Genomic DNA, 19246 nt, shown 5'->3' with positions numbered 1-19246 from the left:
ACAAATAAAATTTAATAGAGCAGTGATTCTCAAACATTTTCAGATCAAGGACCAAAAAAAAAAAAATCAGATGTGACAGAGAGTGGGAATGGGTTCCAGGCTCCAGTGCTCTGGGTGTTGCGGTGCTGGCAGGTGGAACTGGGTCCAGGATCTGGGTGAGATGGTCTCAGACGTGACCGGGAAAAAACAACAAGTTAGTAAGAGATATTTCAGAGTTGAGTAAGTTCAGGTTGGCTGGGACTGGAAGGTCGGCCTGGTTTATAAAGGGTGGGTAGATTGTAGACGAGGACCCGGTATGCTGATTGGTGTGATGAACCACAGGTGAGTAAGCAGGAGCTCCAGCGACCACGCCCACCAGCGGCTTTCAGAACATGTGGGGAAAGCAAAACACAGAGACGGACACCAAACCAAAACACACCAAGCAGAGAGCAGGCACACCAAAGGGGAGAAAAAAATACAAAAACTACATTCACACACACACACCATGAAGGAAGCCAGGGTCACGGCCGGTGGGCCGTGACAATTACAACAGATGAATCAATTTTAGATTTAAAAATCGATGCATGTTGCCATGACTTATTGTGTCGGACATTTCATTTGATTTTCTTTTAATTGACCCTGTCTTAAACCACCAATCCATGATCTTTACAGTTAGATAGTCAATGAATGTGCTGATCATTTTTGACGTGAATTGTAAAATGGCAGTGTAGCAGTGTCATAAAACGGTCGCAAATGGCCAGCTGAAGTCCGACAATACCACCAAACAGCCAATTTTATTAATATTCTTTAATGTAATTGCTAACTGGCTTAATTTGGAAAACAATACATACATGGTCCCAAATAAGATTTGTAGTCGCTTGCAGACAGTTTGAGAAACACGTTTAATTTAAAACATGGGGTTGCTGGCGGACTACAGGTGGTCTGCGGACCACTCTTTGAGAATGACTGCTTTAGATGAAAATTCAAAAACTGCACTGCAGGAACTGTATGAGGTCATCAGCAGTCATATGAGAAAACAACCTGAGGATCCACTATTGTCAGTATCCACATATGATATGAGAAAAATCCTGCTGAGAGTGAATATGAATGAATAACTTTCTCTCTTTTTTTTGTGCATGCGCCGCTTTCCCGAGCTCTCACTCGTTTATCTCTTTTTTAGTTATTGCAGTTAAGTAATTTATTTTATTTTCAGTGTATTATTACCAGCAATAGGGCACCAAAATTGAACTGTTAGCTGTTAGCATGAGGCCATATTATCTTCCACGGGAATTTTCACACGTTGTTGTGATAGTGGCATATGTTCCCCCTTTTGCTAACGGTGACGTGGCCTGTGTTGTTCTGCACTCAGCTGTGAGCAGGCTGCAGACACAGCAATCACAAGCCCTCTTCGTCATCTCTGGGGACTTTAATCTGCCACACCAGAGACAATAAAATACTGGATCTGTTTTATGCCAACACCGAGGAGGCATATAATTCAACACCCCTCCCTCCCCTGGGGAGATCAGATCACAACCTGGTTCATCTCCTGCCTGTGTATGAACCCCTCGTGCACAGACAACCAGCTGTGACCAGTACAGTGAGAGCATGGTTGGAGGAGACTGAAGAGGTTCTGAAGGACTGTTTTGACTCAACTGTGTGGGAAGAACTCCGTTATCCTCATGGGGAGGATATCGACAGCCTCAATCACTGCATCAGAGACTATATTAACTTCTGCGTGGAGAACATTGTACCCACCAGGACTGTACGGTGTTTCTCCAACAACAAACCTTGGATTAATCCAGACATTAAGGCCCCATTGAAGGAGAAAAAGAGGGTCTTTAAATCTGGAAACAAGGAGAAGTTGAAGTCTGTACAGAAGGAGCTGAGGTGAAAGATTAGAGAGGGGAAGAACAGATACGTGAAGAAAATCAGCTGCAGCAGAACATCATCAGCGGAGTCTGGAGAGGCCTGAAGACCATCTCAGGCTACAAAGAAGCGGACTCCCAGGCTGTGGGGGACCAGAAGTGGGTAAATAATTTGAACCTATTTTTCGACAGGTTCGATCAGACATCCAACCCTCTCCCGGTCCAGCCATACCTGCTGCAGCCCCCCTTATCTACACACCCTGTATTTTCCCCCTCCATCAACCTTGGAGTCATCTTTGACAATAACCTCTCCTTTGAACATCACATAAAGCAAATCACCAGAACTGCCTTCTTTCATCTCAAGAACATTGCCCGTCTTCGCCCATCACTCTCCGTCTCTGCTGCTGAAACCCTCATCCACGCCTTCATCACCTCCAGAATCGACTACTGCAACAGCATCCTCTATGGCAGTGGTTCTCAACCGGTGGGGCGGGCGCGGACACTCTCCCGGGGGGGCGCGAGTAGGCTACAGGATGGGAGGAAAAAAAAATCTGATGTTACTGGAGACTTTTGTGGTGTTTGGAGACTGACGTGAAAGCACGTATCACTCTGCAGTTACTGTGCTCAACGAGCAGCGGGTGCTGCCGTGAGCCCCTCCCCGGTCCAAAGCACTCACAGGCGGTCAGTCTCTGTAACCTCGCGCAGCAGCCTGCAGTCAGAGCAGAGAGGAGACACACACCACTCCGCGTCCAGGCTGCAAATGAATCGCGCATGCGCATGGCCGCCGCCGTTCCCGCCCTGGCTCACAGAGCGGGGTTTAAATGTAAATGTTTCTTTACTCACACACAAAAAATACAACACTGCGCGTAGCTCCATTCACTCTCGTCTAGTCTCTTGCCAAGTTCGGTTGTGCCAGCTCTCGCTACTCTATCTACTCTATCTATTATCAATCTCTATCATTTTCTTATACTCCAAAACCCAACAGTCTTTTTAAAGACTAATCCCACAAACAGTCTTTTTAAAGATTATCCCCATCTCAGTTATTTTTATGTTTTTATGTTTATTTTTTAACTGCTAGGCAGTGCACTTAGCTAACTACCCCTCTGCCTTTTTCACCGTGTTGCAACACACACACACACACACACACACTCACTCACTCACTCACTGACAAAGGACTACAATCATCAAGTCTTAAAATAAAATCTGCATTGCCTGTAAAATCGTTATTTTGTTTGTTATTAATTTTGTTTTGTTTGTATTAAAGATCGTGCCTAAGTCCCAACTGATTAGCCCCCGATACTAGTCTCTCAACATAGTCACACACACACACACACACACACACACACACACACACATCGTTACATTATAGCCTAAACTTTATTGAAATCAAAACTAATCCACATCCAAATTATTTCAAAACCAACACAAATGGAGAGATTTCTAGTGAGGACCAACAAGGCAACCGACGCACCACCAGCTGCAAAAAAGCTTCGAAGGTACGATGAAGCATACCTGCAGTTTGGGTTTACAGTCACAGCTGCTCCTAATGATAGGAGCAGCAGCCAAACTCGGTGCAGTACCACTGTCCAATGACACAGTCGCTAGGAGAATTTCAGACATGTCTAATGATATCAGAGAGCAACTGATTTCATTCATAAAAAAGAGTCCTTACTACACGCTGCAGCTGGAGGAATCCACTGATATTGCTGGGCAGGCACAGCTCCTCACCAATGTCAGGTATCTGCGGGACAAGACGATTGAGGAGGATGTCCTGTTTTGCCGGCCACTTCAGTCGCACACTACAGGAGAAGCCATATTCAATGTCCTTGATGTTTTTATCCGTGAAAATGGTTTGGCTTGGGACCGATGAGTTGGCCTATGCACGGATGGTGCGCGGGCAATGACGGGCCGCGAGCGCGGCCTAGCTGCTCGCGTTCAGCAAGTAGCTCCACTTGTGAAATGGACACATTGCATGGTCCATCGCGAAGCACTAGCTGCTAAAAAAATGCCGGTTCTCTTTGACTCCGTGCTGAACCAATCCGTGAAAATGATAAATCTCATCAAATCACGGCCGCTAAACTCTTGTTTGTTTGGGGTCTTCTGCCAGGAGATGGGGTCAGGGCACGAACAGCTGCTTCTGCACACTGAAGTTCGCTGGCTCTCCAGGGGGCGGTTGTTACAGCGGTTGTATGAGCTGCGAGAGGAGTTGAGGTGGTTTTTGACAGAAATCAAATCAGATCTGGCGAAGCATCTGGATGACACTATGTGGCTTGCGTCTCTGTCCTATTTGGTCGATATATTTGACCGCTTGAATGGCCTCAACCTGTCTTTGCAAGGCCGCAAAACTCATATTTTGCTCCTTGCAGACAGAGTGGACGCCTTCACACAAAAACTTGACCTCTGGCATGGCCGCATCACTCGAGGGAACTGCGACATGTTCCCCAGCCTTGCAGACTTTATCACGGATGCAGGCACGTCACACGATTTCTCCTCTCTATTTCAATCAGCGTCTGAGCACCTGTCAGAAATGAGAACACAATTTGCGACCTACTTTAAGGAGGATTATCGTTCTTTTGCGTTGGTTTCGTGATCCATTTGTGTGCACAGCAAACGAGCTGTCAATCGATATGCAGGAACAGCTCATTGAACTGAAGAGTGACAGTAGGCTGAAGGAAGTCTTTACCTCCTGCCCTCTTCCGTCATTCTGGGCAGCACTGATGCAGGAATACCCTCAACTCTGTGACGTCGCCTTGAAGATTCTCCTCCCTTTCGCGTCGACATATTTGTGTGAGGCAGGATTCTCAAAAATGACTGCACTCAAAACAAAGTACCGCAATCGTGCACAAATCGAGGATGATTTGAGGCTATGTTTATCAGACATTGCTCCAAGAATTGAGGATCTTTGCAAGGCAAAGCAGGCTCAGGTCTCACATTAACATCACCTACCTGCAAGCTTCTGTCAAAAATGCAGATGATATGCCTACTATAAGGCCTAGTAATAACACTACTAAACACACACTAATAAAAAATAAATTCATATCAGAGGTCTGGTGCCAATTCCCAATTATAGCAATAGCCTAGTAATGATAATAGGCCTACTGATAATAATAATAATAATAATAATAATAATAACAACAATAAAGCATGTAACCTCATATAATTATATAGCAATAGCCTAGTCATGATAATAGGCCTACTACTACTCATAATAATAATAATAATAATAATAATAATAATGCCTGCAAGCTCACATTAGAAGTCTGGTGCTACTGCCAATTATAACAATAGCCTAGTAATGATAATAGGCCTATACCTACTGCTACTGATGATGATAATAATAATGTGGCCCTAAAAATAATAGCCTAGCCTAGGGCTATCTATCTATCTATCTATCTATCTATCTATCTATCTATGCAAGGTGGTGTAGTGGGGGTGGCGCCGGGAAGGGGGGGGCCCGACTGCAATGAACCAGCTTTGGGGGGGCCCAGCTTGCAAAAGGTTGAGAACCCCTGCTCTATGGCACACCATCCAAAACTCTAAATAAGCTACAGTACATTCAAAACTCCGCTGCACGTATGCTCACCCACACCCGCACCCGTGATCACATCACTTCCGTCCTCCAGAACCTCCACTGGCTCCCAGTTCCACAGCGCATTCAGTTCAAAATCCTCCTCCTTACACACAAAGCCCTCCATAACCAGGCTCCTTCCTACCTCAGACCTGCTCCATCACCACAATCCCTCCTGCAGCCTCCGCTCATCTGACGCAAACCTTCTGACTCCACCACCCCGGTCCAAGCACCGAACCTGGGGCGACAGAGCGTTCTCTGTAGCTGCCCCCTCCCTCTGGAACTCTCCCCAAACCCATCCGTGACTGCACCGACCCTCCAACATTCAAATCACTGACAAAAACACACCTTTTTAAAATGGCTTTTAAAATCTTGCTCAGTCTAATGTGTTTTTAACGTTTGTAATGTACTGTTTTATATTGTTTTACTGATTGATGTTCTTGTATTCTTCTTATATTATATTGTACAGTGTCTTTGAGTATTCAGGAAAGCGCTTTTTAAATAAAATGTATTATTATTATTATAACCCCACCCCCACCCACAGAGCACTCAGATTGCAGCCAGCCACCACTGCCTCCACCTCCACCTCTACTACTGCTCCATCCCCCCCACCGACGCTCTCACCTCCTCTCACACCTCCATCCCCCTTCACACCCCCAAACACCCTGCCCCCGAGCCCCAATCTGTCCCTCTCTGCTGACCAGGTGAGGAAAGAGCTTACGAAGGTAAAGGCGAAAAAGGCTGCGGGTCCAGACGTCATTGGTTCCAGGCTCCTCAAGTCCTGCGCAGACCAACTCTGTGGGATTGTGGAGCACGTCTTCAACCTTAGCCTGAAGCTGGGGAGAGTTCCACAACTGTGGAAAACATCCTGCGTGGTGCCGGTGCCAAAAACGCCGCACCCAAAGGACCTCAACAGCTACAGGCCGGTGGTGCTGACATTGCACCTGATGAAGACACTGGAACGGCTGGTCCTCGCCCATCTCCGCCCTCTGGTGGGACCATCCATGGACCCGCTGCAGTTCGCCTATCAGCCTGGCATCGTGGTGGATGACGCTGTCATCTTCCTCCTTCACAGAGCTCTTTCTCACCTGAAAAAGCCTGGAAGCACTGTGAGGATCACATTCTTCGACCTCTCCAGTGCTTTCAACACCATCCAGCCTCTGCTTCTGAGGGACAAACTGGAGCTCTCTGGTGTGGATTATCACCTCACATCCTGGATTATGGATTACCTCACCAACCGCCCACAGTATGAGAGGCTCAAGGACATAGTGGTCTGCAGCACACTGACATATTTAACACATCACTGTCACAGGAGAGTGTTTCCTGCTTCAAGACAGCCACCATCGTCCCTCTGCCTAAAAAGTAAGCAGTATCTAGTCTAACCAGCCTTAAGAGAAAAGAGAGGTAAGAAGACAAACAATGGGATGACCTAGAGATTTGTTCATCTGGTCAAGGCATCAACAGCAATATCAGGTTGCAATCACAGGAAGAGCTTGGAGGAGAGATGACTGTAAACATAATAGGTTATGTTTCACAGTAAAAGTTCAGCTTAAGTCAGCGCCCGGTTAACTCAGTGGGTAGAGCTGAGCTCCATATACGGAGTTGCTGCAGCGTCACGGGTTCGAATGCGACCTGCGGCCCTTTGCTGTGTGTCATCCCCTGTCTCTCTACCCCCCTTTCCTGTCGATCTTCAGCTGTCTCTATCAACCCCCCCAAAAAAAATAAAATAACTTAAAAAAATAAAGTTCAGTTCAAGTCACACAGAATGCAAAAATTCATTTGTAAAGTCCCTGTGGTACCTACAGTTGTAGAATGGGAAACATACAAGAAAATGTCAAACAATGCTGTGAACTCATGAAGTTCTTTACATATTAGAATATATGTGGTGGAAAGTGTAATGAGATCCTTGGAGGGTGAAGCAATCTAATAAAAACTTTCCACAGAGTCTTACAGTAAATTTTTTTTAGACATGAGGTGCATTTCAAAGTCAGGTACCTTTGAATGAATAAGACGCTCCAGTATAGAGTGAATGTAAGTATTATTATGAAAGTGATAGTTATTTTTAAATTTCCATTGATGTATGCTGGTTATGCAATCTACTTGTTTTATTACTGATTATTTATTTTAGACAACATTAATGGATGATAAACTTAATGTAACATATATAACTCTTGATGGGCATGTAGAAGTGGGCAAATACAGATATCTTTATTTTTTGGTTATGCTTACAGTATATATTCTAATAATCTGCTGTAGTTTCACCATTGTGGGCCTTATCTGGAGGCACAACAACCTCCATGAGCCTATGTACATTTTCATTGCAGCTTTGCTTCTGAATTCTGTTGTTTTCAGCACTGCTATGTACCCAAAGTTGTTAATTGACTTTTTATCCAAAAAACAGATGATATCATATTCAGCCTGTCTCTTCCAGTTTTTCCTATTTTACTCCTTAAGTGGTTCAGAGTTTTTACTGTTGGCAGCCATGGCCTATGACAGGTATGTGTCTATATGTAAACCTCTGCAATATCCAACTATCATGAAAAACACTACAGTGAGTATTTTCCTGGCTTTAGCTTGGCTTGTGCCTGCTTGTCAGATTGCAGTCCCAGTAATACTGAGCACTGACATTAAACTCTGCAAGTTCACTTTAAAAGGAATTTTTTGTAACAATTCAATTTACAGTCTCCACTGTGTGACTTCAAAAGCAATATCTATATTTGGTGTTATTGCTTTGCTAAACATTGGGCTTTTCCCTTTGCTCTTCATACTTTTCACATACACCAGGATATTTGTAATATGTTATCGAAGTTGTAGAAATGTCAGAAAAAAAGCTGCACAGACCTGTTTACCCCACCTGTTGGTTTTAATCAGCTTTTCCTGTTTGTGTGCATATGATGTTATTATAGCTCGACTGGGATCTGATTTTCCAAAAACTGTACGTTTAATAATGACTTTACAAGCTGTTTTGTATCATCCTCTCTTCAATCCAATTATATATGGACTAAAAATGAAAGAAATTTCTAAACATCTGAAGAGGTTGTTCTGTCAAAGCAATGCAGTCTCGTGTATTATAAGTGATGTTACAGTAATAGTGACATCAGTGATGCTAATATATCGTTATCTATTTTGTAGTAAATCAGAGATGTGAATGTTCTGATCGTTGGGAGGTATTTAATGTAAGAATTTGTTTCCATGCTGTACAAATCCTCTTTACTATTTATAACAGAAACAGTGTCTTCAGTTCAAACAATGTAATGACAACTCAATATTTATTTTATAAATATCTACTACTGAAACAGGGGGTACAGAAATACTTTTTTTTGTTTGATAAGTGATACACAAACCTTTAATTCTTGTTCGGCTTCTGCTAAATATGTTAAGCACCAATTTTGGTTAAAACTACATAAAATATGTGCAGAAAGAAGCAAAAAATCTCAACTTGCATAATGTTTTTAAGTAAAACATTGTACAAAAATGTGTCTTCTACCCCTTAAGGTTCATCAATTAGCAAAAAATTAGCTAACACATAAAATGCTTTATAACTGACCATATAGTGGCCCTATTGTTCTGAAAAAAATCACACATCATTCTGCTGTTGTACAGTACTAATTACAAGACATTCATAGTTACCACAGACTCATTGTTTGACTGAAACATAGCTATCCAAAGAATGTCTGTAGATTTTTGTAGCATTTGAATGAAGACCTGTGGAGATATGGACTTTGCATATTGAAAAATATTGAGTGATAGACTTCGAATAGAACATAGGTTGCAGTGAGGCAAACTTTTGTCACAATTCATTGGATGTGCTTAAAGAATTTCAGCTCTGTAGGACGTATAGGTGTTTAAATTAGATTGGCACTATTGAATACATGCTTTAATGTGTTTAGCGCATCTCCATGAGGCGTCTGTGTACCATGTTTGATGACTTTAGCATATATAGTATGTGAGATTTTTATGTGTATATGTGACACCCATTAATGGGCCATTCACAAAAATGTACAGTAAAATATTCATATCTCATTAAATGTAACATATATCAACGTAGTTGACGGAATGACACATAATAGACTTTTCTATGTGAAAATTGGAATTATTTGTCAATCTACAAAAATAAGTGAGTAATAAGTTCACAAAATGTACGGAATAAGAAATAGAACTAGAATATATATTTCCTGGTGAAAATGCAGAGTGAATGCTTCAGCTAAAATGATCTGATCTGGTCTCTGATCTGACAGACAGAATACATGAACCAGAACAAGAACACCCATCATTGCTTCTATCAGCTCCTACCCAATCCCACATCCATTAATCCCTCCCACCCACATTACCACATTGCTTGCTCCAACCAAGGAATTACATTAAGTAAATAATGATTAATAAATAATAAATCAAAATGTTAAAGAAAAGAATAGAAAAAAGTGTATAAACTAAAATAAAAAGAGTAAATAAGTTGACAAAGGAAAGGTGTACTTTTCCTCTGGGTGGACAGTAGTCTTATCCAGATACTCAATAAAGGGCTTTCAGGAGTCAAAGGATTTGCTTGAGTCTTTAAGTGAAATTCTAATCTTTTTAACATTAGTAAAGTGAAGAGACAGGCGAGAGTGAACTTGATCCAATATAGACTTTAAAATGCTGCAGCGCGAGCAGCAGAGAGAGCTTCCTTTTCAATGGTCCTGTACTTTGTTTGGTGCTTACTGAATTTTTTTTGAGAAGTAGCAAATCGGGTGATTGTTACCTTACCCATCCTCTTGCAACAACACCGGACCAGCTCCACTGTCGCTGGCATCCACCTCCAATTTGAAAGGATGCACAAAGTCAGGAGCTGCAAGGACAGGTGTGCTGCAGAGAAGAGCTTTGGCTGACTCAAAGGCATTTTGACATTCTAGTGACCTGACAAACGGTTTAGTGACGGTAGTCAAACTAGTGAAAGGAGCAACAACATCTTATGTCTGCAGAATCCACTACAATAGCCAGCCATTCCTAAGAAACGGCGAAACTCAGATTTGGTCTGGGGCATGGGGAAATCTAGGATGGCCTGGATTTTTGCAGTGAGCGGGTGGACCTGAGCGTGGCCCACCTGTTTTCCTAAATAGGTCACAGTGGTTCAAAGTGAGGGAGGTTTTCTTTAACCTCATGAAAACGATGTTCAGGGTTTTGATGTGTGCGGACCAAGTGCTCAAGTAGACCACAATGTTGTCAAGATAAACTTTACAGTTTGGAGACTTTGGAATGTGATAGATAGGTTTCGGAGAACAAATAGCACAACTGTATACTGAAGGAAGTTGTAGGTGGTAATGAAAGCAGAGATTTCAGATGCACGCAGAGTTGAAGGGACTTGCCAATGGCCCTCTAATAAGACACCCTGTTCACATAATCCTCCATTCGGGATAGCGGATATGAATCGGCTTTTGTGACACCATTTACTTTCCTAAAGAATGTGCAAAAACGTGGTATCTTATCAGCTTTGGGCACGAGAAAACACAGGGAATTCAACGCACTGGAACTCAGGACAGCTAAGCCATTTTCCAGCAGGTAGGTGACCTCCTGCTGAAAAAGTGCACGTTTGTCGGATTAACGCAGTAAGCGTGCTGCTTAACTGGGGAATGGTCACCCACATCAATATCATGTGATAGGATAGTGGTTCGGGACAGAGTGTCTGAGAACAGAGGGAAATTATTTTCAATCAATTGACGGACATCTTCCTGAGCCGAATCATCCTGGTGGTTCAAGTGTAACTTAAAATCTTTCAGTAACGCAGAGTTTTGGAGGCGAGAACAGCTCTGCAGGGCTATAACCTATGGACTCCTGCACACTTTCTGGTGCAGTTAGGAGACGGAGTAATAAACCCTCATCCCACTCTTTTCCTTACTCAAGACAAAATTTCCTCATCATGGATTTTAACGTTTGATGGAAACGTTTAAATGAACCTTGTGACTGAGGATTGAATGCACTTGATTTTTTTATGTTTAATGGCCAGCAATGACTTGAGCAAAGAGTTTTGACATGAAGTTGGAACCTTGGTCGGTCTGAATGGATTTTGGCAAGCTGAAGGTGGAGAAAAAGTTTACAAAGGCTTTTACGATGGCTTTAGCCTTGAACATGTGTAGTGGGATTGCTTTGAGGTAGCATGTGGCACATTAAGGTCAAAATGTACTGATGTCCTGATTTTGTTTTGGGAAGCGGGCTGACACAATCCAGGATTATGTGTAATCAGTCATGTGTTATTGAATGTAGGATCTGAAACAGCACAACTTAGCAAATATTTTTTTCTTAAGGTCACAGGTGAGGAATTAAACCACTCACCATGTAGTTATTGGCCATGTGCATTAAGCGCTCTGACAGTGAACAGGTAAGCATGTAATTTTTGTAGTCACATACCAATTATGAACTGCTGCAGGTGTAATCAATCATTGAATCAAAGTTAGCTGAGGGTTTGAAATAAGACTGCTCCACTAGTAGCAGTGGTACACCTCTTCACTGAACACACTGATAGTCACTGACAGTGACAGTAGGAGTATCATTAGTAGAAGTAGTAGTAGAAGTAGCAGTACTAACAGTAGTGACCTCTGCCTTGTATCTACAGCACTGACATCTGCATTGTATCTACAGTGCTGACTTATGCCCTGTATCTACAGTGCTGACCATTTAGCAGTAAAAATGGAACAGTATGCCAACATTGTTCAACTGGCCATTGTGATCACTGTTAAATGGTAAAACGACTTGTATTCATATAGTGCTTTTCTGGTCTACTGGCCACTCAAGCCTTTACAAGGCTCACTCAGACTATTCTACTAACTAGTCTACTCTTGAAATAAGACTGCAATGCAGGGAATGTATGAGGTCATCAGCAGTAACATAAGAAACAAACTTGGATGAATGGCAAGGTGAGGGCTTTATGAAGCCACGTGACAAGGAAGCATACAACATCGCTGTAGGAAGCTGTGGCTCAGGAGGTAGAGCGTGCCTTTGCCATCACATGCGTGTAAATGGGTGAATGTGGTATATTACGTAAAGTGCTTTCAGTGGTCGGAAGACTAGCAAGACTCCATAGAAATCACAAAAAGTAATGGCAAGAGAATGAACAATCAGGCAACCAGGTGGTTTGAAGATCTTGTCAAAGCATCATCTGGGATATCAGTTTAATTAAATTCAATTAAATTTTATTTGTATAGCGCCAATTCATAACAGAAGTTATCTCAGGACACTTTTCAAATAGAGCAGGTCTAGACCGAACTCTTTAACATTAATTACAGAGACCCAACAGTACCACCATGAGCAAGCACTTGGCGACAAGGGCAAGGAAAAACTGCCTGTTAAAAGGCAGAAACCTAGGACAGATCCTCCGGCTCTAGGTGGGTGGTCGTCTGTCTCGACCAGTTGGGGTGAGAGAGAGAGAGAGAGAGAGAGAGAGAGAGAGGCAGAGAGAGAGAGCGAGAGACAGACAGACAGACAGACAGGTGCACAGCAACAACAGTATTGGCAATGGCAGTCAAGCAGGACCATGGCAGGAGGCTCCACCAGGATCGATAAGAACCTGCGAGACGAGAAAGCACAAGTACTCCGGGGAAGAAGTGAAGTTAGTAACATGCATTAATGGGACATGAATGAGTGCAGAAAGAGAGAGGAAGAGAGTAGCTCAGTGCACCATGGGAAATCCCCCGATAGTCTAGGCCTATAGCAGCATAACTAAGGGATGGTTCAGGACTCACCTGATCCAGCCCTAACTATAAGCTTCATCAAAGAGGAATGTCTTAAGCCTACTCTTGAATGTGGAGAGGGTGTCTGCCTCCCGAACCACAACTGGAAGCTGGTTCCACAGGAGAGGAGCTTGGTAACTGAAGGCTCTGGCTCCTGTTCTACTTTTAGAGACTATAGGAACCACAAGTAGCCCAGCATTCAGAGAACATAGTGTTCTAGTGGGGTAATAGGGTACTATGAGCTCTTTAAGATATGAAGGGGCCTGACCATGAAGAGCTTTATAGGTGAGGAGGAGGATTTTAAATTCAATTCTACATTTTACAGGGAGCCAATGCAGAGAAGCTAGTACAGGAGAGATGTGATCTCTTTTTCTAGTTCCTGTCAGTACTCGTGCTGCAGCGTTCTGAATTAATTGGAGCGTTTTAATGGACTTATTGGGGCAACCTGATAATAAAGAGTTGCAGTAATCCAGCCTTGAAGTAACAAATGCATGGATTAGTTTACAGTTACAGGAAGTGATTGGAGGAGAGGTGCAACTGTAAACTTAATGGGTTACATTTCACAGTGCAGTTCAAGTCACACAATATTAACAAATTCATCTGAAAAGTCCCTATAGTACATACAGTTGTACAATGGCACACTGACACACTGTGAGTTCAGGAAGTTCTTTACATAGTAAAATCTATTTTGATGGAAAGTTTAATGAGATCCTTGGAGGGTGAAGCAGTCTAATAAAAACTTTCCACACTCTCACAGTTCATTTGTTTTTGTAGATAAACACACATCGAGTGCATTTCAATATTCGATACCTTTGAATGAATAAGATGGCCCAGTACAGAGTAATTGTTAGTATTATCATGAAAGTGACAATTCTTTTTAATTTTCTATTCAGGTATGCTAGTTATGTAATCTACTTGTTTTACAACTGAACATTAATTTTAGACACATTAATGGATGATAAACTTAATGTAACATATATAACTCTTGATGGGCATGTGGAAGTGGGCAAATACAGATATCTTTATTTTTTGGTTATGCTTACAGTATATATTCTAATAATCTGCTGTAGTTTCACCATTGTGGGCCTTATCTGGAGGCACAACAACCTCCATGAGCCTATGTACATTTTCATTGCAGCTTTGCTCCTGAATTCTGTTGTTTTCAGCACTGCTATGTACCCAAAGTTGTTAATTGACTTTTTATCTGAAAAACAGATGATATCATATTCAGCCTGTCTCTTTCAATTTTTCTTATATTACTCCTTAAGTGGTTCAGAGTTCTTACTGTTGGCAGCCATGTCCTATGACAGGTATGTGTCTATATGTAAACCTCTGCAATATCCAACTATCATGACAAAAACTACAGTGAGTATTTTCCTGGCTTTAGCTTGGCTTGTGCCTGCTTGTCAGACTGCAGTTCCAGTAGTACTGAGTGCTCATATGAAACTCTGTAATTTAAGTCTAAAAGGAATTTTTTGTAACAATTCAATTTACAGTCTCCACTGTGTGACTTCAAAAGCAATATCTATATTTGGTGTTATTGCTTTGCTAAACATTGGGCTTTTCCCTTTGCTCTTCATACTTTTTACATACACCAGGATATTTGTAATATGTTATCGAAGTTGTAGAAATGTCAGAAAAAAAGCTGCACAGACCTGTTTACCCCACCTGTTGGTTTTAATCAGCTTTTCCTGTTTGTGTGCATATGATATCATTATAGTTCGACTGGGATCCGATTTTCCAAAAATAGTACGTTTAATAATGACTTTACAAGCTGTTTTGTATCATCCTCTCTTCAATCCAATTATATATGGACTAAAAATGAAAGAAATCTCTAAACATCTGAAGAGGTTGTTCTGTCAAACCAATGCAATCTTGTGTATTAAAAGTGATATTAGAGTAATAGTGACGTTAGTGATGCTAATATACCGTCATTTATTTTGTAATAAATCAGAGATGTGAATGTTCTGATTCGTATTTAATGTAAGAATTTGTGTCCATGCTGTTCAAATCCTCTTTACTATTTGTAACGGAAACAGTGAAGAGTATCTTCACTTCAAACAATGTAATGACAACTCAATATGCTGCAGTTTATTTATGTATGTATTTTATGCATATGAGCTTGTCATTGCGAACATCCTCTCCCAAGAATTCCAAGAATGCTGTACAAATCCTCTTCACTATTTGTCATGTAAAATAGGATCTCCCATTGTTGAACGATATATATTTTAATGTCAACTGCAGCTTCATTCGTCAGTCATTGGCAATCTGTCTGAATGGCCTCTCACTAGGTTTCTCCCATTTTTCCTATATGTTAAAGTTTTGTTGTTTTTTTTGTTTGTTTTTTTGCAATATCATGTTAGAAAGGCTGTGCTAGATTTGAGACAGTTGTCAATGAGGGCATTTAAACCCATTGATACCATTTATGTAATACTGGGCTAGACAATTGTGATACGGAGCTTTAATGTCCACTAGGGGTGTAACCTTACCTGTATTCATCTCAAATCGTTAGTACAGGATGTTCAGTTTTTGTATGCAACTTTCTCAGTATGGTATGCCATGTGACTTAAACAGTTGCTGTCAGAATAGCCTATTAATGGATACTACTCGCCTGCAGAAAACAAACATTTTAGAGTTTTACCTGGAAAGTTTTGGCAGTGCACCAGTTATTGTCTATCAGCTGTAGTGTGCTTGTCGGATTTGCCTGGTTAGACTCAAGCTAATGTAGTGTTGCTGCTATCCGAATGGCAAACACAAATGAAAGACTGGATCTGGAAGATCCTCACTAGCCATTTTGCTCCACTATATGGGAGCATAAGCTAGTGAAAATGGACAAAGATTGGTGTCAAACTGTAGTTGAACATTGTTCAAATGAAGTCGAGCATGTCTGTGGAAACACTTAAAACATGTTAAGTTATTTACGACAGCATCACTTGAATATGTCGATTGGTTGAATGAGACAAATAACAGACTGGAAGGCAGGGCCTTCTCCCCAGTGTTCAGGCAGCCTCTCGCTGAAGATTAGGACTGTGCCAAAGCAATAACTAACGCTATTAAAATATTGATCACTACAGATATATGACCATAATAAGTTGCAGAGTATACAGGCTTTAAGTATACAGTCAAAGTGCTTGAGCTTTGCTTCAGTGTACCTTCCATGTGCATGTTAATCAGTGAATTGTGGCCACCATGTATAGATGAGCACAAGCTGCAGTTCAACACCTTCACAGTCTGCATGACTGTGTGAGGGTGTTAAAGAGCAGGCCCATGCTGTCATGACCAACTTGCCAATGATCAACAGAAAGCCAGTTGTGATAAAATCAGTGACCGCAGACAGGTATGTGTCCATTTGTAAACCTCTTTAATATTGAACTAACATGGGAAAAACCACAGTATTTTCCTGGTTTTACCTTGGCTTGTGCCTGCTTGTCAAACTGCATTGCCATCAACATTGAGTTCTGATATCAAAATCCGTAATTTCACTTTAAAAGGATTTTTTTGTAACATTTAAATTTACAGTCTAAACTGTGTGACTTCAAAAGCAATATCTATATTTGGTGTTTTTGCTCTACTAAAAATTGAGTTCTGTTGACATGGAACAAATATTTTGGGGATCTGAATCAAACCATCGACATTGCGATTAAATGGGAACAAACATGATTATTGCCACAAACTTACAGCCCACTGACATGAAATTGTACTGGTCTAATTAAAAACTATGGTGGGTCCTTGCTCCAATTCCCAAAAAAGCAGGGCAGGGCAATTATTTTTCCATTTTCTGCAGAGGAAACAGCTCTCTGCCTGACTATGTGAAGGTGTTGATGAGCAGGCCCATGCCATCATAACCATCTTGCCAGTGAGCAACAGAAAGCCTCTTGAGATAAAAACAGTGACTGCAGAGGACCCGCCATCACCCTGCTAAACCGGAAAGTCCAATTGGTTCAATTCTCAAATTTCGACTTCCATCAGACACCAAAGTTGGAAAGATGGCCTATTGGGGCACAGTGCTCAAGTAAAACACTTCGAACAACTCTGTGACTTCAGGCCTCCAGAGTTTCTTTATGTACTAGTTTAATGAGATCCTTGGAGGGTGAAGCAATGTAATAAAACAGATTAAAACAGTTAATTTTGCTGACTTTTTAGAGATGACCACATTAAGTCTATTTGAAGGTTGTGTAGCTTTTGAATGAGTAAGATGCTCTAGTATAGCTTAGATATTGGTGTAACTATTATACTGAGACTTCATATTTGAATTATTGTTCATGTACTCATGTGGTTATATAATCTGTCTTATTATTGAACATTTAGTTTTAGATAACATAAATGGATGATAAGTTAAATGTAACATATATAACTCTGAGTGGGCATGTGGAAATGCACAAATACAGATATCTTTATTTTTTGATTATGTTCACAGTATACATTCTAATAATCTGCAGTAATTCTACAGTTGTGTATCTTATCTGTATCCACAAAAACCTTCATGAGCCTATGTACATTTTCATTGCAGCTTTGCTACTTAACTCTGCTGTTCTCAGCACTGCTATGTACCCAAAGTTGTTAATTGACTTTTTATCTGAAAAACAGATCATATCATATCCAGTCTGTCTCTTTCAATTTTTCATGTTTTACTCCATTGGTAGTTCAGAGTTCTTACTGTTGGCAGCCATGTCCTATGACAGGTATGTGTCTATATGTAAACCTCTGCAATATCCAACTATCATGACAAAAACCACAGTGAGTATTTTCCTGGTTTTAGCTTGGCTTGTACCTGCTTGTCATATTGCAATCCCAGCAATACTGAGTGCTGAAACTAAACTGTGTAACTTTACTTTAAAAGCAATATTTTGTAACAATGCAATTTACAGACTCCAGTGTGTACAATCAAGAGTAATTACTATACAGGGTGTGGTTGCTTTATTAGATCTTGCAATTCTCCCCATGCTCTTCATCATTTTTACATACACAAGGATACTTATGATATCCTATCGAAGTTGTAGAGAAGTCAGGAAAAAAGCAGCAGAGACCTGTTTACCCCATTTGTTAGTTTTAATCAGTTTCTCCTGTTTGAGTGCATATGATATCGCTATAGCTCGGGTGGAATCAAATCTTCCAAAAACGACACGATTAATAATGATGTTACAAATAGTTTTGTATCATCCTTTGTTTAACCCACTTATATATGGCCTCAAAATGAAAGAAATTTCTAAACACCTTAAAAGGTTGTTCAAGGTACAGTCATTTCTTCTGAAATAATCATGCAGACAGGTGAATTCTTGGAGTATTTAATGCACGCACCTTTTTCCATTACAGACTCTCCACAGGTCCAGTGTATAACATTTAGGAGGAACTATTGTCAGAAATAGAATATAATATGAATATATAATATTTATAGGTATGTTTTCATTAGTGTATAATTAACTGAAAATACAAATTTTCCTTGCCTTAGACAGAGCTGTTTTTATCTACACAGGGAAGGCCATGTTGAACCGCAATGTGACTACAGTAGCTCGTAAAGGATAAACCAAACACTGGCTCTGGACAGGGCCTTTCACCTTTTTTGCGAGCCACTGTAGGTTCTCCGACAGAAGTGGTACTGAGTTAGTTGTAATCTGTTGTAACTTCATTGCTAGATAACCCTACATCCTACACACTGGTCCCTCAACAGTAAAGAGACTCTTGTTGCTCTGTTTGTAATGGAAACAGCAAAAAGTGTGCTGAGCTTGAACAATATAAAGGCTAATTAATTTGGTGTAATTATTCATAATTTTATTTGCTGCCATGAATTTAGTTATCAAAATTAGACACTGGTTACAAGTATTGACATTGATCATTGGCTCTGAATGTCTTGCTAAAATTAAATGTTGGATTTCAGCTATATAAACTATTAAAGCCCATGCCTAACGTGTAAAGACAACACTGACAGTGTGTACAGTACAGTACTGTATTCTAATAATGCTTATTATTCATTTAATTTTTTTTAACAATGATATTTGCTGCTCTCTGTTTTTGGTCATCCACGGCTGCACAAGCTGACTCAGGAGAAAATCATTATTTGTCACGTCAAGCTGTGACTTTAGATTTGGTGTGCTTGAACAAACAGGGAAAGAAATGTGTGTGTGTGTGTGTGTGTG

General features: G+C 41.0%; 3 protein-coding genes and 1 long non-coding RNA gene across 14 annotated transcripts in view; 3 read left to right on the top strand and 1 right to left on the bottom strand.

Moving 5' to 3' along the window:
• Positions 1–19246, top strand: part of LOC127365057 (olfactory receptor 6N2-like) — a 259826-nt gene that overhangs the window by 158614 nt on the left and 81966 nt on the right. For 3 of the 8 annotated variants that reach the window (XM_051402782.1, XM_051402780.1, XM_051402779.1), the window contains exon 2: positions 12869–15075. The exons of 2 other annotated variants lie outside the window; for them this stretch is intronic. In XM_051402782.1, coding sequence (XP_051258742.1) covers positions 14064–15074 — 1011 coding nt within the window. In that variant the 5' untranslated portion in view covers positions 12869–14063 and the 3' untranslated portion in view covers position 15075. Of the gene's footprint in view, positions 1–12767; positions 15076–19246 lie in introns of those variants that run through there. 3 more of the 8 variants (XM_051402783.1, XM_051402781.1, XM_051402778.1) reach the window with 2 other exon arrangements.
• Positions 7368–9656, top strand: LOC127365056 (olfactory receptor 6N2-like). The gene has a single exon (XM_051402777.1). The coding sequence runs from the start codon at positions 7550–7552 to the stop codon at positions 8558–8560; it is 1011 nt and encodes a 336-aa protein (XP_051258737.1). The 5' UTR covers positions 7368–7549; the 3' UTR covers positions 8561–9656.
• The window catches only part of LOC127365067 (olfactory receptor 13C2-like), a 28879-nt gene continuing 24709 nt past the window's right edge, over positions 15077–19246 (top strand). For 2 of the 4 annotated variants that reach the window (XR_007885087.1, XR_007885088.1), the window contains exon 1: positions 15078–19225. Coding sequence is in view for 1 of the 4 variants with exons in the window: in XM_051402798.1 (XP_051258758.1) it covers positions 17436–18326 (891 nt within the window). In the remaining 3 variants the exon portion in view is untranslated. Of the gene's footprint in view, positions 19226–19246 lie in introns of all 4 variants that reach the window. The other 2 variants (XM_051402798.1, XR_007885089.1) reach the window with 2 other exon arrangements.
• Positions 18351–19246, bottom strand: part of LOC127365093 (uncharacterized) — a 12448-nt gene continuing 11552 nt past the window's right edge. Inside the window, exon 2 of the long non-coding RNA XR_007885113.1 lies at positions 18351–18410. This is a non-coding gene — a long non-coding RNA (uncharacterized LOC127365093). The remainder of the gene's footprint in view (positions 18411–19246) is intronic.

This window comes from Dicentrarchus labrax, unplaced genomic scaffold (genome assembly GCF_905237075.1).
Source record: "Dicentrarchus labrax unplaced genomic scaffold, dlabrax2021, whole genome shotgun sequence".
Classification (NCBI taxonomy): Eukaryota; Metazoa; Chordata; class Actinopteri; family Moronidae; genus Dicentrarchus; species Dicentrarchus labrax.
Note: the sequence above shows the minus strand (reverse complement) of the source record. Positions and strands in the feature narration are given on the sequence as shown.

Bases quoted from the DNA above. Each gene is read 5' to 3' on its own strand.
- LOC127365056 (XM_051402777.1), top strand. From the start codon at position 7,550: ATGGATGATAAACTTAATGTAACATATATAACTCTTGATGGGCATGTA.